This window comes from Salmo trutta, chromosome 34, assembly GCF_901001165.1.
Source record: "Salmo trutta chromosome 34, fSalTru1.1, whole genome shotgun sequence".
Lineage (NCBI taxonomy): Eukaryota > Metazoa > Chordata > Actinopteri > Salmoniformes > Salmonidae > Salmo > Salmo trutta.
In genome coordinates, this window is record NC_042990.1 from 8944215 (window position 1) to 8968262 (window position 24048).

The following is a 24048-nucleotide window of genomic DNA, read 5'->3' on the forward strand; positions in this document are numbered from 1 at the left end:
AGGGAGGAAGTGGTACTTGCTAAGCAAGTAACGTGACGTCCTTTACACTTGTATAAAAGTGTAAAAACTCTCAAATCTAATGTGAAACATAATAAAGCTACTTTTCAAAAATGCTATGCAGTCACGTCCTCCTGAAAGAGACTTTTATAACATGTTTCAAAGGTGTTTCAAAGATATTTTCAGAATGAATGGGGCTCTGAAAACACCTAAATCAAATACCTAAAAGAGAAATACCGCACATTTATCCCAAAACTGTTTTGCGGAATAGACTACAACCTAGGTAAGTGGCATTGTGTTTTAAGAGAGCAACATCCTCTGTCACAACTAACCACTGCCACCAACCACTAATACTACAACTTTCTAATGTCGGTCAGTGGAAGTCCCCAGTTAGCATACTTCAAATTTGATGTCCAAATAATCGCTGAAGGGGATTGTTTAATTCAAATTAAGTTACTTTTGGATGATTTGTGCATGAACTGTTAAGCATGCTAACTGGGGAACATTGACTTACATGGCTTTTGGTTAGAAAATGCTAATATCAGCCATTGGTGGCTTTTGGTTAGAAAATGCTAATATCAGCCATTGGTGGCAGTGGCTAGTTGAACAAAACCAAAGTATGGACTGCAGTCTTTTCTTGTGCATACAGACAGTGGACTAAGTAAACAAATATGCTACATTTCCAATTTGGCTGTATTAGCCCTTCAAATGTGAAAAATGTACAGATATTTGACACTGAGCTTGGTGCAGACCCACTTGGTATTTTCAGACTATGTCATCTTCAAAGCATTGACAGACTAATCGCATAGCAAGCCCCATTCCTCAGAACTATGAGTACATGTGTATCAGCCACGTGTTGCCAATTGATCAGTGGAACAATATCCAGGGACGGGTGGGGAAAATGGAGAGAGATAGATGATGCTCAGTGGAAGACCTGTTCTCCTTTTTCCATCTCTCTCATTACTCTTGTTATCCATCCATATCCGTCAATCGTTTTCTCTGTCAGTAATGCTAAAAGCGACTAGCCATGGAGAGATGATGCCCACCCCTCTGCCTGGGTCATATCAAGGCGGCAGGTAGCCTAGCGGTTAAGAGCATTGGTCCATTACCCGAAAGGTCACTGGTTTGACATACTTTTTCCCCTGTCAAGGGATATAGGAATGTAAATGTACAACTTTAAATATGAATGTCCTCATTTTTGTATTTTATTTTTGGAAGCCATGTTTACTAACACCTTTGACATACAGTACACACCTTGAAGGTAAAACGTTGTCTTAATTTTAATGAACAGGCGAAACAACAAAATACAAATCTAACTTTCAAACATCACATTTTGAGATTTAAAAAATGTCAAACTATAAGCATAATCCCGGAGCAATCTAGGTGAAAAATCTGTCGTTGTGCCCTTGAGCAAGGCACTTAACCCTAATTGCTCCTTAAAGTGTCTCTGGATAAGAGCATCTGCTAAATGACTAAAATGTAAAAATATATCACCAGCAACCAGTCATGGAGTCACGCTGACCCCCTTTCTCTCTCTCTCTCTCTCTTCATTTACTTCCCGCCTCTGCCTGGCTCGTGTCAGTCTTATCTGTCCACGGTGTTCTTCACGTTATGTCCCCTTTGCCCATGTCCCCCTGACCCTGTTGTGTCAACCTGGTATTTGTGACGAATGTGTCGGGTCTGTTAACTTATCAACCTCGTACTTTAGATAATGTCAGGTAGTTTTACGTGTGAATCGGCGTCTGCCTGTACTTGCCTTCAAGTCCCTGGTACAGTATGTAGGTGTGAGTAGATGTACTGAGGCTGGAGTGGCAGGTTAAAAAGCAGAGCATGGACAAAGCAGTTCAAAGTGGCTCCGTGGTGGTCAGTGTTGGGCTGTCCCCCTAGTGGTAGAAGTTGAGAGTTACACTAACTATTTACATTTCATGTAAATGTACAACTTCCAAATAATAAATGTCCTAATTTTTGGAATGTCTTGTTTTTTTGAAAGGCATGTTTTTCAAACACCGTTGACATACATAAAAGGCAAAACACTGTATGAACAGCTGAAATAACAAAATACAAACGTCATATTTTGAGATTGAAAAAAAATTATAATAGTAATTATTTTTGTTTTTTGACCCTCTTAATCAAAGTCTAACCTTTTCTACCATGCATCATCAGGAAGAAGGCACAAAGACACACGACTCCCGTTGAAGGTTTTTATTGCCACTTTCAGATGTCATGAGTAATGACGACCAAGGCAATAAATCATTAGTACGCGTCTGGTGAAATTACAGTAACTATGGAATGACAGAGCCATCTGAAACCATGTTCTGGGGAAGGTAAACCAACACTTTTGACATGAGGCAACTTATTCAATCCCAACAGCATTCATCAATATACAACAGCACATCCTCGACAACAATAGTTGCAGTTGTTACACATTCATATTACACTGTGTTAGACAATCATCATTTCACAGGCTGGTTGCCAGACTGGAGGAGTAGGCGGGCACAGATCTGGCATCCCGGGCTACTTCTTTAAAACTCATACAAATTAAACATTGAAAAGCACTTTTGCGAATATCATTAGTTTTACACCTACAGTTGAAGTTGGAAGTTTACATACACTTACGTTGGAGTCATTAAAACTCGTTTTTCAACCACTCCACAAATTTCTTGTTAACAAACTATATTTTTGGCAAGTCGGTTAGGACATCTACTTTGTGCATGACACAAGTCATTTTTCCAACACTATCACTATTCACTATCACAATTCCAGTGGGTCAGAAGTTTACATACACTAAATTGACTGTGCCTTTAAACAGCTTGGAAAATTCCAGAAAATGATGTTATGGCTTTAGAAGATTCTGATAGGCTAATTGACATAATTTGAGTCAATTGGAGGTGAAGCTGTGGATGTATTTCAAGGCCTACCTTCAAACTCAGTGCCTCTTTGCTTGACATCATGGGAAAATCAAAAGAAAAATCAGCCAAGACCTCAGAAAAAGAATTGTAGACCTCCACAAGTCTGGTTCATCCTTGGGAACAATTTCCAAAATGCCTGAAGGTACCACGTTCATCTGTACAAACAATAGTACGCAAGTATAAACACCATGGGACCATGCAGCCGTCATACCGCTCAGGAAGGAGACGCGTTCTGTCACCTAGAGATGAACGTACTTTGGTGCGAAAAGTGCAAATCAATCCCAGAACAGCAAAGGTCCTTGTGAAGATGCTGGAGGAAACAGGTACAAAAGTATCTATATCCACAGTAAAACGAGTCCTATAGCGACATAACCTGAAAGGCCGCTCAGCAAGGAAGAAGCCACTGCTCCAAAACCGCCATAAAAAAGCCAGACTACGGTTTGCACCTGCACATGGGGACCAAGATCGTACTTCTTGGAGAAATGTCCTCTGCTCTGATGAAACAAAAATAGAACTGTTTGGCCATAATGACCATTGTTATGTTTGGAGGAAAAAGGGGGAGGCTTGCAAGCCGAAGAACACCATCCTGACCGTGAAGCACGGGGGTGGCAGCATCATGTTGTGGGGGTGCTTTGCTGCAGGAGGGACTTGTGCACTTCACAAAATAGATGGCATCATGACGAAAGAAAATTATGTGGATATATTGAATTAAAATCTCAAAACATCAGTCAGGAAGTTAAAGCTTGGTTGCAAATGGGTCTTCCAAATGGACAATGACCAAGCATACTTCCAAAGTTGGGGCAAAATGGCTTAAGGACAACACAGTCAAGGTATTGGAGTGGCCATCCCAAAGCCATGACCTCAATCCTTATAGAAAATATGTGGGCAGAACTGAAAAAGCGTGTGCGAGCAAGGAGGCCTACAAACCTGACTCGGTTACACCAGCTCTGTCAAGAGGAATGGCCCAAAAATCACCCAACTTATTGTGGGAAGCTTGTGGAAGGCTACCCGAAACGTTTGACCCATGTTAAACAATTTAAAGGCAACACTACCAAATACTAATTGAGTGTATGTAAACTTCTGACCCACTGGGAATGTGATGAAAGAAATAAAAGCTGAAATAAATCACTCTTTACTATTACTCTGACATTTCACATTCTTCAAATAAAGTGGTGATCCTAACTGACCTAAGACAGGGAATTTTTACTAGGATTAAATGTTAGGAATTGGGAAACTGAGTTCAAATGTATTTGGCTAAGGTGTATGTAAACTTCCGACTTCAACTGTATGTTCTGTCATTACAAGTAGGGATTTTCACCCAATGTACACTACATCACATCTACCAACTTACAAATGGACTGTAGAGGGCTGTGTCAAGTCCTCTGCAGCAAAGTTAACAAGAATACATGCTCTTCGCTCTTTAAAATAGGCCAAGTGTGAGGCAGTCAGTACAATGGAAACAGATAAGTTCATCAATATGAGCCCCATTCCAGTTCTCCCCCTTCTCCCAAAAATAGCCTATAGTTTGCATGCAATCATAAGGAATATGATAAGACTCCCTCCAGCCAAAGCATACACTCATCCAATGCTTTTAAATCATTGAGGGGGAGTGAACAATTGCACACTGAGGAGAACGGGGGCGAAACTAAATTGGGCGAGTGTCTGAGCAATTCCTTTTCACAATTATTTACTACGAATGCTGTTCCCTACTATGATCAGAGGAAAACCCCGTGGGAAAGATTGTCATTCCCTATGGGTTCCCCTCTCTAAAAATCAAGCATGTAGGTATGTTTAGGTAAACATTAACAGGAGGGCGCTGTTGCCGGGTAAAAAGCAGTACTGTAAAATTGCTGCTACTGAAGATCCTATCATCATAGCCCTTAGGATATATTGAAGACATACCATGAAGCTCATATGACAAAATATTGAATATTTGCAATAGAGTTGCATTATTATCCCTAATATTACTTTTTTATTATTATTTTTACTTTGGGAGGAGATTGTAGTGTACATCCATTCTTAGATTTGATAAAGACTTTCTAGACGTGCATAGTGTTTTTTGACTTTTGGAAAGTTTGCTTTGACTGTGTTTGTAGCGACGGAGGGAGGCGTTGCGTTCAGCGATGGAGACAAATGAAAAAGGCGATGATGTGCACTCAAAACTGGCCCCAATTCGGCGTGTGCTCTTGTCGCGATGTTGGAGGGAGCGAACTGAAGACGAAGAGACTATTTTTACAGGCTGATTGACTCATAGCAATGCTGGTATTACAGTATATCAAGCATATATCAGTATGTCATAGCATAACAAGAAAAAAAAGCTAAAATAAGCTCCGTCACAGACAGTTGTTACCTTGCAGGAGAGGAGAAGTCTCCCCAAAGATCACTGCTGGGGTTGGATGATTGGACCACAGTGTTGGAGTTAGTACTGTCCAGATCTAGCAAACAGCCTAGAGCGAGAGAGAGAAACTCCTGAAATGTTTGTGTTTATGTTAACTGTTCATTTGTGATTGCCAAAGCAAGTGAAATAAACAATGATAACATGTTTTCCATGCCAATAAAGCCCCTTTGAATTGAGAAAGAGACACACGACACAGAGAGAGAGAGAGAGAGAAAGAAAATGAACAATCAAAGCTACACTACATGGCCAAAAGCTATACTACAGGGACACTACATGCTCGTCAGACATCTCATTTCAAAATCATGGGCATTAATATGGAGTTTGTCTGCTATAACAGCCTCCACTCTTCTGGGAAGGCTTCCCACTAGATGTTGGAACATTGCTGTGGGGACTTGCTTCCATTGAGCAACGACAGCATTAGTGAGGTCGGGCATTGATGTTGGGCGATTAGGCCTGGCTCGCAGTCGGTGTTCCAATTCATCCCAAAAGGTGTTCAATGGAGTTGAGGTCAGGGCTCTGTGCAGGCCAGTCAAGTTCTTCCACACCAATATAGACAAACCATTTCTGTATGGATCTCACTTTGTGCATGGGGGCATTGTCATGCTGAAAAAGAAAAGGGCCTTCCCCAATCAGTTGTCACATAGTAGGAAGCACAGAATCACCCTATATGCTGTAGCATTAAGATTTCCCTTCACTGGAACGAATGGGCCTAGCCCGGACCTTGAAAAGCAGCCCCAGACCATTATTCCTCCTCCACTATGCATTTGGGCAGGTAGCGTTCTCCTGGCATCCGCTAAAACCCATATTTGTCCGTCGGACTGCCAGATGGTGAAGCGTGATTCATCACTCCAGAGAACGCCTTTCCACTGCTTCAATTCTGTCCAGTTAAAACCCCTTCAGCTGACGCTTGGCATTGCGCATGGTGATCTTATGCTTGTGTGAGGCAGCTCGGCCATGGAAACCCATTTCATGAAGCTCCCGATGAACAGTTCTTGTGCTGACGTTGCTTCCAGGAGGCAGTTTGGAACTCGTTAGTGAGTGTTGCAACCGAGGACAGACGATTTTTATGTGCTACGCGGTTCAGCACTCGGCGGTCCCGTTCTGTGAGCTTGTGTGGTTAACACCTCGCGGATGAGCTTTTGTTGCTCCTAGACATTTTAACTTCACAATAACAGCACTTATAGTTGACCGGGGCAGCTCTAGCAGGGCAGAAATTTGTGGAACTGACTTGTTGGTAAGGTGGCATCCTATGACAGTGCTACGTTGAAAGTCATACTACGGGCCAATCTACTGCCAATGTTTGTCTATGGAGATTCTATGACTGTGTGATCAATTTTATACACCTGTCAGCAATGGGAGTGGCTGAAATAGCCAAATCCACTAATGTGGCCATGTAGTTTACCAATCAAAGCTTTATTTAGCTATAGAGAAGTTTATCAAGGCTTTATTGAGAGTTTTAACTGATGTACCCGTATCTGAGCCTCCTTTTTGAGGCACTGTGTTGTAATTGGAGAAGGCAGAGGAAGGAGGAGGAGCCATCTTTCCTTTTGGTGGTGGCGGTAGGAGACCGATCCCACCTGCCCCCTGTGGGCGTGGCTTATCCCTCTTTTTGCCTTGCTTGAAGAGAGAAAGGATGAGAGAGAAAAAAAGATTGGAATTCTGAAGGAATATTGGTGTTGGGGAAAAGCCAAATGGCCAATCCCAAACAGACCCCAGCGGCAAGGGCTAGGATTTTGTTATACAATTTCTACAAGAATGATCTAGTTCAATTGTGCTTGGTCTTTACCCCAATATTAAGGGTGATGGTTTGTCCGTCTTTAAATCCCAAGTCCAGCTTTGGTCCCAAAGCTGCCCCCTGAGGGTTTTTGCTGATCTCATTCTCTTGTTTCACCCACCTGTAACACACACAATATTGACTGCAATGACACAGGAAAAAGCAATGTAACATCAGCTGTTTTGAAAACTGCAGCATCTGGAACAAGCAAACTCAATGACACGTTGTTTTGGCTGGCAACTTATGCTGCAGACAGACCACAGTACGTGTGTTTGTTATTAGTGGGAGATGGCGAAGCGCCATTGTTTGCCTTGACAGTCACATTGTCCCTGGAGTGACCCCTTCCATCACTTACTTAAAGTGGTCCTGCAAAGACACGTTGAAGTCAAAAGAGTCCCCTCTGTCCCCGAATCCAACACCAATGAACGCACTGCGGCCTGAGAGAGTAGGTTGACATAGATGTATGAGTTCATTGACATCGAGCTGACATACAGTACCAGTCAAAAGTTTGGACACACTGACTCATTCAAGGGTTTTTCTTTATTTTTACTATTTTCTACATTGTAGAATAATAGTGAAGACTTCAAAACTGTGACATAACACATGGAATCATGTGGTAACCAATGAAAGTGTTTAAACAAATCAAAATATATTTTATATTTGAGATTCTTCAAAGTAGCCACCCTTTGCCTTGATGACAGCTTTGCACACTATTGGTTCCAACAACTCTATGAGCACACTGTGATCAGAAAAAAAGATGTTGACATTGACTGATGAAAGTACTAAAACCTGCTAAAGGAGGCTGACATAACACTATCTGACTTGTGTAAAAGGCTGACATAGCTATGAACGCACAGTGAGAGGTTCTTCACTCATATACACACACACCATTGTCATCCTGTATTCGCAGGACAAAGTAGCGACTGGAGTCGCTTACGGTTTCAACTGCGATGCCGGGATACTCTGTGACAGGGGCCTGAGCAAACAGCTCCCCTGCAGGATGGGAGGAGAAACACAATCATAATAATAATAAACCACAGATATGCTGTATGAAGTTCATTTTACTAGCTACATTGAAAGGGCCCTAATGAGCAATGTTGGGACAAAGAGGCACCTGTGCCTGCCACACACACACACACACACACACACACACACACACACGACTCTCACACCTGAGACCTTCTCTTCCAGTTTGATGTAGGCCACTTTCCCCTTCGCCGTGATCCGCATGCGCCCTGACCAATCGGGCACATCCAGTTTCCAGTCTGCTGCCCTACAGGAAATACCCAGGTCAGAGGTAGCCAATAACAAGGCAAAACAGGCAGTAGGTCAGAAGGTCAGTAAACAGTGCCTATTCCAACCGTTCTCAGACCAGCTTTTGTAACAAATAGTACTGTACAATCTGGAGAGAATTCTGAAATGACCCAATTGTCTTGTTCTTATAATTCCTGAAGGCTGAAGCAAGACTATTATGAAGATCACAACCCCCAATTAATAGCATATCAGATAATGTACGGTTTTAGAGAAAACCATTTAGCCTACATTTAACTGGGCCACACACATATAGGCCAGACTGAAAACAGTAGTCTGCTGAAACTACTCTACTTTCTCCCTGGCAGCTGGAACTGTTTGTTTCAGATGCCTTTAATATACATTGGTTCCATTATTTGAGTTATTCTGTAATCAATGTTACTATCATAATAGACTGGTGTAGAATGATCGGGAGCCTTGTATTATAGGCCCAGGGATATAGGGCTATTTATCACCTAATATACATCCATATAACATTTGCTGTCAATACATTTTCTGGTTAAATTATGCTGATAAACAGCACACGCAAATACACATATCATGCCATACACTGTCGATTCATCCGCACTGATAGTGCCAGCTTTGCGAGAGTAACATCAATATTACCAATGGAGCAGAATAATTAGTGAGTCGTAGGCCTACGCAAAACAAATATTAGACACACGTCGACTGCTGTTAACATCCACTTAGCGCACAGACAGATGGGCACACACACACACGATGCAGCACCATGACCACAGATAGAACCACCGGCACCGCGGTTTTTGTGCAACACCCCAAATATGGGCCAACCCTTTATATTTACCTGTATCCACGATTTGTAGCCCTCGGTGGTATTCGATAAACGTTGACGTCGGGTTTAACGCAAAGGATCGACTCGTATTCGCCCTCGGTCGCCATCTTGATGTAAATTAAATTGATGTGTGGCTTATTTATAGTTCCTTTCGGTTTTTTTGCGAGTGGCCTATATACTCACAAGACGGCGATGACGTGATGGGGATTCCAGAGCGGAGTTTGTGCTCCATCAATGGATGCATTGACCCTGCGCACATCCCCCAATGTTTTAAGGCAGCATCCCTCTTCCAATAATATGTATTAATAGGCTAGATGTGTACGCACCCATAGACGGCATAGGTAAATATGGCAAACAGCTGTTTATGTACACTTTTGAGACGCAGAAAATGCTCAATAAACACATACTTTATGAGAAACAGGCACGACTGCTCCCAAGAATAATCAGTTCATTTGTGGAAAAACAAAGAAGCAAACATAGTATTTGTTTCAGTACCAATAGAGACAACGTTACATTATTGCCACATTGTTAAATTTTATTGACAACAATGTAACGTTCTCGTGATTATTAAGTAGGGGGAGTGGTCTTTTAGCCAGGTCAGGTGCGGATTGCAGACGGAAGCGGAAATTGTAGTTCTTAGCAGATCCCTGAAAGCATCCCGAAGGTTCGTATTCCTTTCAAATACACGCAAAATCATATGAAACATGGATACCCAATGGAAGCATGTTATCTTAAAAGTGTCCGCTGTCCTTAGAAGTTTACCAAAGCTATATTTTCCAAGCTGTCGTTGTCATTAGACGGCTGTCATTGATAGCTAACTGGTTAGATTGCTTGCTACGCTAAAGCTTGGATGAAAACAACATTCGACAGCCATGGAGATGCACTGACGTTGGCTAGCTACGGTAGCTGTCCATGGTTCTGAATCGTGATGCAGACAGTAGCTTGGTTGATCTATCGTAATTACTGTTCTTCAATAAGAATATTGCCAAATAGCATGCTAAATCGACAGTAGCCTACTCGGGTGCATAGCTAATCTGTAGCACTGTAGATCCTGGATTTGTCGGCATTACATTGGCATTGCATGACGCTAGCTAGCTACTAAGCTAGTTTAGCCTTTTGCTAACATGAATGGCGTTGATTTGGTTACAATCATGACGATGTCTAGTTACTAGGCTGCTTTTGGCATTTTTCTGTTTGGTATTTACATTTAAAAACACAAAGCTAACCATTGCATGACTGGGTGATACAATTTGTTGCCCAGTGGCATGCCAATGTGAAGTTGCTTCTTCAATAGCCTATAGCTTTTGTCATTGCTTTGCTCCCTTTTTTAGGATAATTTTTTTCCAGATCTGTGTGTGCTGGGACCCAATGTTGTCGTGGAGAGAGACTAACAGAATGAGCATCCAGTGAGAGCAGATCGAAAGAGAGACTCGCTTCTTTGACATCACCCACAGTCAGTTGTATTTCAATAGGTAAGCAGAGGTATAAGCAGCTGTAACACAGCTTCTCCTGTGTTACAGACATGTACATGTCTGGTGTTACGCGAGGCAAGACAGAAGCGTCATGGTTAATATATGAGTGAAAGGTGTGTGTATATGCTCTTACTAGTCTTTATCCTGACTAGTTCCTTGTGGTTTGAGACACCCCATCAGGCACCATGACGTCCTCTATGCTACGCCGACAATTGAAGAACCTCGTTCAGAACTTCTCTGAGGCTGAGGTCAAGGTAAAGGATATGACTTACTTTCCATCGTCGTCCATCTTGTCTTTCCTCCTTTCCTTTCCCCTTCGCTCTCTCTGTCCTTTGCTCTCTGATTTCCTCTTGATTTGTCTCATCTTCCTCTCACTCTCTACTACTCTACATACTTCCCTTCATCTTCACTCTATCCCTCTCTTTCTCTCCTCTAAATGCTGTACCAAGGGTGGGTCGTTTTACCTTGCAAGGGCTGGTGTGGGTTCAGGCTTTTGTGCCAGCCAATTAGTAGCACACATGATTCAACTGATCGCAGTCCTGGATCAGGCTTTAATTTAGTAGAATCGAGTTAGTACTGCTTGGCTGGGGCAAAAGCCTGCATCCACACTAGCCCTTGTAGGGTAAGAATGGCCACCCCTGCTGTTCAGTTGACACTGTCAGCATTCTGAAGTGCCTTTGCAGCATCGTTCTGAAATAAGACACACCCTTTGTAGCAGAGCATGGGTATGTCCTCCATCTGCTACCCCTGTCTGTAACACCAGTGACTCTATCACCAGTATTTTCCTACAATTATATAGTACAAGTTTGGTGCCAGAAGGCCTGGATGGTATTTGGTATAAAAGATTAAACATATTACAGAATGACATAATACAGAACATCATTAGACAAGAACAGTTCAAGGACAGAACTATATACATTTTTTAAAAAGGCACACGTAGCCTACATATCAATGCATACACACAAACTATCTAGGTCAAATAGGGGAGTCTTTGTTCTCCGTCTGGAAAATAATCTGTGTTAACACTGCTGTATGTCTGTCAGGTGAGGGAGGCCACCTCCAATGACCCCTGGGGCCCCTCCAGCTCGCAGATGGCCGACATCTCGGACCTCACCTACAATGTGGTGGCCTGCAATGAGATCATGACCATGCTGTGGAAACGCCTCAAAGACGACAAGAACTGGAGGCACATCTACAAGGTGAGGCCAAAAGGGGTATAATTACACATATTTATAGTTCGAAAGATTTAGATTGTGTATAAAAGAATCTAATCTACAGATGTACATCTACTCATCATAACGTCAAAGTTGTTCGTACTGTATGGCTCACTGGTTGTATGCATTCTTTATTCTGAAACTTTATTCTGAATAATTGATGCGCTACCCTGCTGAACAGCTCAGTTCATCAACCAGTGCTGGATAGAACCACGCCTCTCTCTTTTTCTGTCACATCAAATGATTTATTTATCTTGTCTTTGGTGGGGTGGATTGCTATGACGCATTGGGTTTGAGTTACTGGTACCGATCACTTCAGTGTGGTTACCTTTCAGAGACGACAATGTCGATATCAAGCCTTTGTCCAGGAATGGTGCTTTTATATTTCTGTTCAGTCCATGCTTCCTGTAATATTATGTTCTCTTATTCAAGTAGGTTGGTGGTTTTTGTTGTTGAGAGCTTTGTAAAAAAAAAATATATATATATATATATATATATATAATTAAACTACATTATTCCTCTTACTGTGAAAAGATTCTTTATATTATTTGACACTTTCTTGTTTCTTTCGCCACAAATCATATACAAATACATTTCGTCTACAGTATTTATATTGGCATCGGACATACACGGTACCAGTCAAAGGTTTGGACACACCTACCCATTTCAAGGGTTTTTCTTTATTTTGACTATTTTCTACATTGTAGAATAATAGTGAAGACATAAACTATGAAATAACACATAAGGAATCGTGTAGTAACCAAAAAAGTAACCTTCAAAGTAGCCAGCCTTTGCCTTGATGACAGCTTTGCACATTCTTGGCATTCTCTCAACCAGGTTTAAGAGGAATGCTTTTCCAACAGTCTTGAAGCAGCTCCCACATATGCTGAGCACTTGATGGATGCTTTTCCTTCACTCTGTGGTCCAACTCATCCCAAACCATCTCAATTTGGTTGAGGTCGGATAATTTTGGAGGCCAGGTCATCTGATGCATCGCTCTCCTTGGTAAAATAGCCTTTACACAGCCTGGTGGTGTGTTTTGGGTCATTGTCCTGTTGAAAAACCAATGATAATCCCACTAAGCGCAAACCAGATGGGATGGTGTATCGCTGCAGAATGCTGTGGTAGCCATGCTGGTTAAGTGTGCCTTGATTTCTAAATAAATCACTGACAGTGTCACCAGCAAAGCACCATCACACCTCCTCCATGCTTCACTGTGGGAACCACACATGTGTAGATCATCCGTTCACCTACTTTACTGACTTTATTGTCCCCATGGGGAAACGTTGTTGCAGTGTCATGTACACGTTTAAAGTGACGTTTAAATAACAAACCAAATGGACAATACAACTTTCGTATCGGTTACATACCAATAAAAAGGGACTAGCCTGCTGGCTTTACTGGGTCGATAGGAACATTAGCCCGAGTTATTTAGGAGGGATATCACACCTGGCACAAATGATTGTCTAGTTCTGTTTTTCCTGCTGAGGGGTACCTGCGCCCAGAGGGGAGTAGTTTAAAGTCTGGGTACAGGGGGTGGCTTGGATCGAAAATGATTTTGTGAGCCTTGCGGAAGGCCCTGATCTTAAAGATCTCATCCAGGCCTTGTCTGATTGACTCCAAGTACCTTGCTTGCTGTGGTGATAATCCTTCTCAGCATATTTCTCTGGCTGATAGTGGCATTGCCAAACCAACAAACAATACAAAAAGTTAAAATACTCTCAATGAAAGATTTGTAAGACAGAGTCAGTAAAGTACAATTAACATTAAAAGATCCCAGCTTTTTGAGAAAGTATAGTCTCTGTTGACTCTTTTTGTATAGCAGGTCTGCACATTTACTCCACTGAAGCTTATTGTCCAAGAGGACACACAGATATGTGTATTCCTCTACAAGCTCTATATTCTGACCTCTGATCGATGTTGCAGAGGTAGGTGTTGTACACTTCCTGAAGTCTATGCACGTCTCTTTGGTCTTATTGGTATTGAGGACCATGTGTGATTGGTCACACCACTCTACCAAGTCATTTAGGACCGGGCCATGGTGTTCCTCGTCATCATGCAACAGGCTGATCAAGGGCAGTGTCATCAGCGAACTTAACAAGGTGTCTGTCAGTATGGGAACTAGTACAACTATTAGTGTATAAGATGTACAGGAGTGGGGACAAAACCCATCCCTGAGGAGAGCCTGTGTTGGTGGTGCGTATGTCCCACACGTGGGGATCCACCTTGACCCGTTGTGACCGTTGGCTCAGGAAGTCCAACAGCTCCCCCATCTAAGAAGAAGTCCCGAATGAGTCTCTGTGCCAGAATGTAAGGCTGGATTGTGTTGAAGGCAGAAGAAAAGCCAACAAACAAAACTCTGACAGGGGATTTGGCACCCTCTAGATGTCTATAGACCATGTTGAGGAGAGTACACCCTCTAGATGTCTGTAGACCATGTTGAGGAGAGTACACCCTCTAGATGTCTGTAGACCATGTTGAGGAGAGTACACCCTCTAGATGTCTGTAGACCATGTTGAGGAGAGCACACCCTCTAGATGTCTGTAGACCATGTTGAGGAGAGCACACCCTCTAGATGTCTGTAGACCATGTTGAGGAGAGCACACCCTCTAGATGTCTGTAGACCATGTTGAGGAGAGCACACCCTCTAGATGTCTGTAGACCATGTTGAGGAGAGTAAGAATGGCATCATCAACTCCTCTGTTGGGCTGATAGGCAAACTGAAATGGGTCGAGGAGCTTCTGGATGACGCTGAGAAAAGGACTTTTCACAATTTTCTTAACGCATTTGATTACTAAGGATGTCAAGGCAACAAGACAGTAGTCATTCAGCACAGAGGGATTAGATGCTTTAGGAATTGTTATATTTATTGAGTTTTTCCACGATACTGGTACGTGCCACTAATGAACTTAGTGTTAACTAACTTTGGGTCTTCCTTTCCTGTGGCGGTCCTCATGAGAGCCAGTTCCATCATAGCGCTTGATGGTTTTTGCGACTGCACTTTCGAAGTTCTTGACATTTCCCAGATTGACTGACCTTCATGTCTTAAAAAAATGATGGACTGTTGTTTCTCTTTGCTTATTTGAGCTGTTCTTGCAATAATATGGACTTGGTCTTTTACCAAATAGGTCTATCTTCTGTTTGCCACCCCTACCTTGTCACAACACAACTGATTGGCTCAAACGCATTAAGAAGGAAAGAAATTCCACAAATTCCACTTTTTTTGGTAACTACATGATTTCATATGTGTTATTTCATAGTTTTGATGTCTTCACTATTATTCTACAATGTAGAAAATAAAGAAAAACCCTGCAATGTGTGTCCAAACTTTTGACTGGTACTGTATGTTTTGTAATCTTTCTCAACTTTTACAATCCGCTTGTAATTTCATAAAAACGCTCCCATCTTCACCATATTTTTCTGGCACGTCTTGGATTTCACTATGGTGCCATCTTACATTTTTATGAATGATGTATTTATTTTCCTGCTGACGATTGCTCCATGCAGGGATCATGTTTCTGAGAGTGTTTTTAAGGAGTAGACGATGATTATCTTGATTCCCTATTTAGTTTTTTTACTCCCATCCCCCAACTGCAGTCGTTGACCCTGTTGGAGAACCTGTTAAAGACGGGCTCAGACCGCGTTCTGAATACGATGAAGGACAACGTCTACATTGTGAAAGCGCTAACAGAGTTCCGTTTCCAGGACAAGGATGGGAAAGATCAGGTACTAAAGCTTGCTAAATGCATGTTTGTCCCACCAACTCCTCTGATATGCAAGTTCCATCTCCAAGGTATTACTTTAAGCCTCCCCACTTGAGAAATTAACTGTGAGCGAATTTATGTATTCATAATTACCATTAGCATAACTTTTATCTCCAGATTATCTCGTCATTGCTCTAACTGAATTAATATTATTAAAATGCATCCGAATCTCTCATGGCTTCACGTTAAAAACAAATTACTCTCCAGTCTTCTGATTTTCTTTAGGAATGCTATATTTTTCAAAACAACCACAGTATTTCTCAGTCCAATTAGTACATACTAGCAACACGCATAACCACCATACCAGACAGGCAAATTCAGGGCAGCTAAACAACTCAAGCCAAGGACAAATCGCCTTAAATCTACGGTTTTATATAGAGCTATAGCTAAATTGAACTTTTTACCAATCCATATTTCTCAGGCAAAAAGTAAATCCACCTTCAAGAAAAAAATAAAAGAACATCGAATGTGATAGACCATATGACTGGACAGGAAATAGAAAGTATCAACTGAATGTTAAATGTGTTTCCTGTAAGGTATTTTAATTGTCTGTATTGTCTACTTGTTGAATGTTTGAAGTCTTGATTGTGGTTGTTTGTAATGTCTTGTTAATTGGTGTTGGACCCCAGGAAGATTAGCTAGCGTTACGGCGTTAGCTAATAGGGATCCTAATAAAAATGACAAAATTAGCATCACTTTTATGATTAGTACATTCAGAAAATCTCCAGTGAAAGTGCTTTGTAGAACAGGAATAGGTTTAAACTGGCCCGGGAAACCAGTCCAATAAGTGAGTGAGGCTTGGAAGTATCTGGCTCTACTAACATCTAAGCTAACACAGTGCTTTGCCATTCATACACTGGCCACTTCTTTTCTGATGTTGAGCTTTCCCATACTAATTTGGTACAGTTACACTTAGGGAGCCCCATGCTCCAGAAAGAGAGCTGCCTAGCGGTACGTGCTAATGTCTGCTCATGCTATCCTTCACAGGGGGTGAACGTGAGGGAGAAGGCCAAGGTAGTACTGGTTCTTATGGAGGACGACGAGAAACTAAAGGAAGAGCGAGAGTCTGCGCTCAAGACCAGAGACAAGATCTCAAAGAACGCCACTGGTGAGCATTAGAGAGCACACACTCTACATTTCAGAGACTTCATTTGGCCCATTTCTCTTAAAACATTCCCGGAAAATCTCACAGAAAACAAATAATCAATTTCTTCAATTGAAACCTGAATTGAACCCCAACCCTGCTTGGCATAATGTATCTTATCATGCTATATCTTATCGTGCTCTTCCCACAGCCTCCTCGGACGACCCCAACGACCCCAAGGACCCCAACTACAAGCCAGTGTATGTCCCAGGAGCCACCGGGCTCCCCTCCCTGGCCAACATCCCTTCTGTGGCTGACCTCGCCGCCAGCTTTGAGGCCAAGAAGCAAGAAAAACTGAGACTAGAGGCCCAGAAAAAAGAGGAGGAACGAAGGGTTAGTTTTACACTTCAATAGTCTGATTTCTCCCTTTATTTGGACTCAAAGACGCCTTCAGTAAATTATTGTACACTTAGGACAATTTTGGATCATCTACCAAATAAATGTGTGTTTGACATCATGATTGTCCAATCACTTATGTAATTGCAGTCAAAGATGACCAAGGAAGAGCTTGAATGGGAGGATGCCGCCAAAGCAGGAAAAGTTGCTGACGCCTTTGGCGGGGCAGATGAACCATCAGAGGAGGATGCATGGGGCGCAGCAGCCAAAACACCCGCTCCTGATCCTTGGGGGGTTGCGTCCAAAGCTCCATCCGAGGATGCATGGGGCGGATCATCCAAAGCTCCATCCGAGGATGCATGGGGTGCACCATCTAATGCTACAACAGAAGAAGCAGATCCTTTTGCGGCGCCAGCCAGTGCCCCAACAGATGGTTCAGATCCTTTTGCAGCTACAATAGATGGTTCTGATCCATTTTCTGCACCATCCAATGCATCATCTAAAGTTGAAGCTGATCCGTTTGGGGCACCAAAAGATGATCCCTTTTCAGCACCATCCAATACACCAAATGATGGTTCCGATCCATTTGGGGCACCGAAAGATGATCCCTTTTCAGCACCATCCAATACACCAAAAGGTGGTTCCAATCTGTTTGGGGCACCAAAAGATGATCCCTTTTCAGCACCATCCAACACACCAAAAGGTGGTTCTGATCCGTTTGGGGCACCAAAAGATGATCCCTTTTCAGCACCATCCAACACACCAAAAGGTGGTTCTGATCCGTTTGGGGCACCAAAAGATGATCCCTTTTCAGCACCATCCAATACACCAATAGGTGGTTCCGATCCATTTGGGGCACCAAAAGATGATCTCTTTTCAGGACCACCCAATATGTCTAAAGATGGAGCCGATCCGTTTGGGGCACCAAAAGAGGATCCATTTTCGGCACCATCCAGTATGCCAAAAGACAATTCTGATCCTTTTGGGGCCCCATTGAATACCCCAACGAAAGGTGCTGATCCTTTTAGGGCACCATCCAGTCCACCAACCGAGGCTTCAGATGCGTGGGGTGCTCCATCCAATCCACCGTCTGAAAAGAAGGCTGATCCCTGGGGAGACGAGGGGACCACAGCTGCCTCTCCCCCCGCAGATCCATTTGGCGATGACTCGAAGGCTGATGATGAGGCATGGGGACCACCAGGTAATGAGTAATAGTTATTTATTTTTTTAATTTAGTTTTTTTATTTCACCTTTATTTAACCAGGTAAGCTAGTTCAGAACAAGTTCTCATTTACAACTGCGACCTGGCCAAGATAAAGCAAAGCAGTGCAACAGAAACAACAACACAGAGTTACATGGAATAAACAAGCGTACAGTCAACACAATAGAGAAAAAAAGAAAGTCCATATACAGTGTGTGCAAACGGCATGAGGAGGTATGGCAATAAATAGGCCATAGTGGCAAAGTAATTACAATTTAGCAGATTAACACTGGAGTGATAGCAGTGGTGTGTAAGCAGTGATACTGGTGTGCAAAAGAGCAGCAAAGTAAATAAAAACAATATGGGGATGAGGTAGTTAGATTGGGTGGGCTATTTACAGATTGACTATGTACAGCTGCAGCGATCGGTTAGCTGCTCAGATAGCTGATGTTTAAAGTTAGTGAGGGAAATGTAAGTCTCCAGCTTCAGCGATTTTTGCAATTCGTTCCAGTCACTGGTAGTAGAGAACTGGAAGGAAAGGCGGCCAAAGGAGGTGTTGGCTTTGGGGATGACCAGTGAGATATACCTGCTGGAGCGCGTGCTACGGGTGGGTGTTGTTATCGTGACCAGTGAGCTGAGATAAGGCGGAGCTTTACCTAGCATAGACTTGTAGATGACCTGGAGCCAGTGGGTCTGGCGATGAATATGTAGCGAGGGCCAGCCGACTAGAGCATACAGGTCGCAGTGGTGGGTGGTATAAGGCGCGTTGGTAACAAAACGGATGGCACTGTAATAGACTGCATCCAATTTGCTGAGTAGAGTATTGGAAGCTATTTTGTAGATGACATCGCCGAAGTCGAGGATCGGTAGGATAGTCAGTTTTACTAGGGTAAGTTTTGCGGCGTGAGTGAAGGAGGCTTTATTGCGAAATAGAAAGCCGATTCTAGATTAGATTTTGGACTGGAGATGTTTGATATGAGTCTGGAATGAGAGTTTACAGTCTAGCCAGACACCTAGGTATTTGTAGTTGTCCACGTATTCTAGGTCAGAACCGTCCAGAGTAGTGATGCTAGTCGGGCGGGTGCGGGCAGCAAACGGTTGAAAAGCATGCATTTGGTTTTGCTAGCGTTTAAGAGCAGTTGGAGGCCACGGAAGGAGTTTTGTATGGCATTGAAGCTCGTTTGGAGGTTAGTTAACACAGTGTCCAAAGAAGGGCCAGATGTATACAGAATGGTGTCGTCTGCGTAGAGGTGGATCAGGGAATCACCCGCAGCAAGAGCAACATCGTTGATATATACAGAGAAAAGAGTCGGTCCGAGAATTGAACCCTGTGGTACCCCCATAGAGACTGCCAGAGGTCCGGACAACAGGCCCTCCGATTTTACACACTGAACTCTGTCTGAGAAGTAGTTGATGAACTACTGGTAATGGTTATAACCTTGTGACATCATCACACGTGCTCTTAATACAGATTTTGGCTCAATCCTAAAGTTAAACACACGATAGGAAATTAATATATAGTCATTTTTAAGATAGAGAGCACAATTACCATATTTACATTTTTGGGTTGGAGTTCCCCATTAGATTGGTTTAACCCCTTCCCCTTTCCTCCAGCATCGACTCCGCCCACCGCCAGTGACCCTTGGGGTGCAACTGCTGCTCCCACAGACACAGCACCGACAAGTGACCCCTGGGGAGATGGAGGGGCTTCCACCACTACAGACACTATGAACTCTGACCCATGGGGAGCTCCAAGTAATGGCACAGGTAATGTACTGTAGTAATGTATGCTTCCTAAAGGCCTCCAAGCTCTGAGGAAGGCGTCTGATACGCCGCAATGTAAGCCTGTCTTTTTGTCCTGGCAATAAGCCTCAAACATCCTTGCATGCAGATATCTGAGTGCTCCTTTTTCTTTCTCTGGGATAGTCGGCAATTGATGTGTCCTGGGGTAAGATGATTTTTTTGGATTCCTAAGTCCCTTAGTTAAACGCTGTATTCCCTTTTTCAGTCAAGCATGTTTGGTTACGGTCACAGATTCCATTAATGTTTTTCTTTGTGTGTTAGCACTCCATCTGTCTTCCCTCTGTCTGTCTCCAACACTATACTTAACACATCCTTGTCTGGTGAAACAAATCCTTGCTCATATTTATACTTCCCACCCATAGGCAATGATTCCTCTAGGGTTTGGCAAAATCTTATATGAATCTCTTATTGTATATCACAATAATATTTGCTCTCTCTTTACAGACAATGGAGCCGCCGCAGACAAAAGCAACAAATCGCCAGCTTCGTTCCTTGGCGCAGGAGCTTCACTCGTGAACATGGACTCACTCCTCTCCTCCGAACCCAAACAACCCCCCCTCAACGTCCTTGCCAAGCAACAAAGTAAGGACGGGTAAATGAAAGAGAGACCAGGGGAGAGAGAGAAGGAATATATATTTATCCGTTCATTTAAAGCAGTGCTTGTGATTCAGTGTTTTGACTAGGTCTTCCTCACCCTATAGTGGATAACTGTTGTGTGGGTCAGCACCGGTAGTTGTAGTCACTTACAGTACCAGTCAAAGTTTGGACACACCTACTCATTCAAGGGTTTTTCTTTATTTTTACTATTTTCTACATTTTAGAATAATAGTGAAGACATCAAAACTATGAAATTACACATATAGAATCATGTAGTAACCAAAAAAGTGATAAACAAATCAAAATATATGATATATTTTAGATTCTTCAAAGTAGCCACCCTTTGCCTTGATGACAGCTTTGCACACTCTTGGCATTCTCTCAACCAGCTTCACCTGGAATGCTTTTCCAACAGTCTTGAAGGAGTTCCCACATATGCTGAGCACTTGTTGGCTGCTTTTCCTTCACTCTGCGGTCCAACTCATCCCAAACAATCTCAATTGGGTTGAGGTTGGGTGATTGTTGAAGCCAGGTCATCTGATGCAGCACTCCATCACTCTCCTTCTTGGTCAAATAGCCCTTACACAGCCTGGAGGTGTGCTGGTTCATTGTCCTGTTGAAAAGCAAATGATAGTCCCCCTAAGCGCAAACCAGATGGGATGGCGTATCACTGCAGAATGCTGTGGTAGCCATGCTGGTTAAGTGTGCCTTGAATTCTAAATAAATCACTGACAGTGTCACCAGCAAAGCACCCCCACACCTTCACACCTCCCCCATGCTTCACGGTGGGAACCACACATGCGGAGATCATCTGTTCACCTACCTACTCTACTCCTCATGAGAGCCAGTTTCATCATTGCTCTTCATGTTTTTTTTGAAGAAACTTTCAAAGTTCTTGACACAACATAACTGATTGGCTCAAATGCATTAAGACAGAAAGAAATGCCACAAAATAACTTTGATCAAGGCACACCTGTTAATTGAAATGCATTCCAGGTGACTACCTCATGAAGCTGGTTGAGAGAATGCCAAGAGTGTGCAAAGCTGTCATCAAGGCAAAGCGTGGCTACTTTGAAGAATCTCAAATATAAAATATATTTTGATTTGTTTAACACTTTTTTTGGTTACTACGTGTTTACATATGTGTTGTTTCATAGTTTTGATGTCTTCGCTATTATTCTACAATCTAGAAAATAGTAAAATAAAGAAAAATCCTGGAATGAGTAGGTGTGTCCAAACTTGACTGATACTGTATATATTTTACATATGTAACCTTTTCACTCCTCCCTCTGTTCTACACTCTCTTGGAATGTTTTGTACTGTGTATCCCTCCTCCTCCCTCTCTTGCCCCATTTCTTTTGCCTTTCCTACTTTCCCAGGCGTTTTACAAGGCCCAGGCCCTATGGGCAGAGTCACGTCCATTGCTGGTGTGTCTCGTACTACAATCCCCCCAAACTCCAGCCTTTTAGGTTCCACCACTATGTCCTACGGTGTTACCCACCCCAGCTTTCAGTCCCCCAACCCCATGCTGGGGACTCCTTTATCCCAGCTATCATCCCATTCCCTGGGCATGCCTCGTCCTGGCCTGGCTATGCCTGCAATGGGACCTCAGATGGCATCCCCCTGTTTTGGAGCTGTGATGGTACAACCCAATTGTCTGGGGGTGGTTCCTCAGGCAGGTCACTCTGCAGTGGCCCGCTTGGGAGCTTCCACTCTTCCAATGGGACGGGGGGTCCCTTTGCAGCCACACATGGTTTTGGACACCGGGATGGCAGAGCCTCTTCAACAGAACAACAATCCTTTCCTTTTTTGAAAAGCTACAACCTGTCCAGCTCACCTTCCTCAACCCCAAAATCTACAATGGTTAATATAATGTACATGTCCAATTTAGGTGTATGCAACGATATGTAAGAAATGAAGCAAGGCAAAATATAAGTATTCTGAAATGATTTTTCATGGAAAAACATTCCATTTTGGTTGATTTGATTTTCATTTCGGTTCTTTCAAGAGTGGGAAACTTAGCGGGGACGGTAGGAGCTAGTTCCATTTAGGTCTTGTGTGATTTTGCTCTCGTGTTGTCCGTTTTCAGTTACACTGACCAGGTTATTATCAACGCTCTCGTTCTTTATGCTTGACTCATAAGGCTCTGAGAAAGATGGACGGAGGGTTAAGAAGACTTGATAGCAATATGTGTACAATCACTACAAAAGCCTACGTACCCGTAAAGAACAGGATGCTAGTAGAGACGCTTTCAGGAGGTGTGTGTGTGTGTGTGTGTGTGTGTGTGTGTGTGTGTGTGTGTGTGTGTGTGTGTGTGTGTGTGTGTGTGTGCGAGCATGTTTTGTGTGAAGATGAGGTGAGGTCCTTCAGCAAAAGTAACCATAACAACAGTAACTTTTTAAAGTCATTTTTAAAGTTCTGTTGTATTTTTTAAAATTAATTTATTATCCTATTTATTTATTTATTTATTAAACGATTTGTTTGTTTCTTGAACACTTGGCCTCCAACAGATACTTTCGAAAAACAAACTGGAGCCATATTCAAATTAATTCATCTCACATTACTGACAGCAAGCATCAAAGTTGTCAGTGACCCGTGGGTTTCTTGAGTTGAACAGTGACTTTGGTTGGAAACGGTCATATCCAATTGGATAGAACCCTAATCATCCACATTATCATCCAATAACCAATAGTGGCTTTATTTCCCTTTTATCATTTTGTACACATTTATATGTCTACTTATTTACTTATGTTCGGGAACAAACACATTGTATACAAATGAAAGCTGAATTTGTCATATCCTTTTTTTCTGTCCTGCGAAACTATCTGTCAGTTTAGTCTTTTTTTTGGTCAAATATTTGTATTGAAAGACAACATTCCATCCATACAATACTGTTAATGTATGTCTATTCAGTGAGTTTTCATCGTAAGGCCTATTGGATGCTTGTCATTCTGTATTTTTGCATTCCTTCTTTGGCCTAAAACGAAACGGTCGTAGTACAACAAGACGGTGCACAAAACGTGAAGCTAAATGAAAGTGGGACTGGAAGTCAACAAATTAATTTATCTGAATCGTAGTGCAAGTGTATTAGTATAGCTACGATAAATGTTATCATAGCTACTATTATAATTACATTTTGTATGATAAATCTTTATTTTATTGTGTATGTCAAGGCTGTGATGTAAACTGTGACAGTACACATTTGAGAAATAAAATGATTCAATTCCTGAGAGCTCGGCTCTGACTACAGTATCTGCAAATTCTCTCTTGGTTGGCATTTCTTATGTTTTAAGGTATCTCCATCAATGCCTGTTAACTCTTTGAGGCGTATGGTC

At 42.5% G+C, this 24048-nt stretch overlaps 2 protein-coding genes across 5 annotated transcripts; one reads left to right on the plus strand and one right to left on the minus strand.

Moving 5' to 3' along the window:
* Window positions 1-4155: 4155 nt before the first annotated feature.
* Window positions 4156-9513, minus strand: LOC115173487 (adaptin ear-binding coat-associated protein 1). Its single transcript, XM_029731611.1, has 8 exons — window positions 9195-9513; window positions 8251-8351; window positions 7967-8071; window positions 7434-7515; window positions 7091-7199; window positions 6774-6921; window positions 5257-5353; window positions 4156-5117 (listed from the first exon to the last, which is right to left on the minus strand). The coding sequence occupies exons 1-8, from the start codon at window positions 9287-9289 to the stop codon at window positions 5063-5065; spliced, it is 792 nt and encodes a 263-aa protein (XP_029587471.1). The 5' UTR covers window positions 9290-9513; the 3' UTR covers window positions 4156-5062.
* A 223-nt stretch (window positions 9514-9736) lies between these two features.
* On the plus strand, window positions 9737-23973 carry LOC115173484 (epsin-1). Of its 4 annotated transcripts, none has more exons than XM_029731602.1 (11): window positions 9737-9846; window positions 10514-10654; window positions 10807-10908; window positions 11698-11853; window positions 15466-15594; window positions 16620-16740; window positions 16928-17109; window positions 17263-18313; window positions 19928-20080; window positions 20561-20698; window positions 22093-23973. In XM_029731602.1, the coding sequence occupies exons 3-11, from the start codon at window positions 10840-10842 to the stop codon at window positions 22524-22526; spliced, it is 2433 nt and encodes an 810-aa protein (XP_029587462.1). In that variant the 5' UTR covers window positions 9737-9846; window positions 10514-10654; window positions 10807-10839; the 3' UTR covers window positions 22527-23973. The 4 variants fall into 4 exon arrangements, with proteins under 4 accessions (XP_029587462.1, XP_029587466.1, XP_029587464.1 ...); XM_029731606.1 differs by lacking the exon at window positions 22093-23973 and adding an exon at window positions 20240-20261 and having other exon boundaries at window positions 20561-20652; XM_029731603.1 differs by lacking the exon at window positions 9737-9846 and adding an exon at window positions 9865-10084.
* The last annotated feature ends 75 nt before the right edge of the window (window positions 23974-24048 follow it).

What these genes read in the sequence shown, in the direction of transcription:
- LOC115173487 (XM_029731611.1), bottom strand. Translation starts at nt 9,289, where the DNA reads ATGGCGACCGAGGGCGAATACGAGTCGATCCTTTGCGTTAAACCCGAC. An exon ending in ACTGGAAGAGAAGGTCTCAG is followed by an intron (nt 8,072 to 8,250) that starts GTGTGAGAGTCG and finishes CCCATCCTGCAG; the next exon opens with GGGAGCTGTTTGCTCAGGCC. An exon ending in TCTTTGCAGGACCACTTTAA is followed by an intron (nt 7,200 to 7,433) that starts GTAAGTGATGGA and finishes TGTGTGTTACAG; the next exon opens with GTGGGTGAAACAAGAGAATG.
- LOC115173484 (XM_029731602.1), top strand. Translation starts at nt 10,840, where the DNA reads ATGACGTCCTCTATGCTACGCCGACAATTGAAGAACCTCGTTCAGAAC. An exon ending in ACTGGAGGCACATCTACAAG is followed by an intron (nt 11,854 to 15,465) that starts GTGAGGCCAAAA and finishes CCCCAACTGCAG; the next exon opens with TCGTTGACCCTGTTGGAGAA. An exon ending in CGTCCTTGCCAAGCAACAAA is followed by an intron (nt 20,699 to 22,092) that starts GTAAGGACGGGT and finishes CTACTTTCCCAG; the next exon opens with GCGTTTTACAAGGCCCAGGC.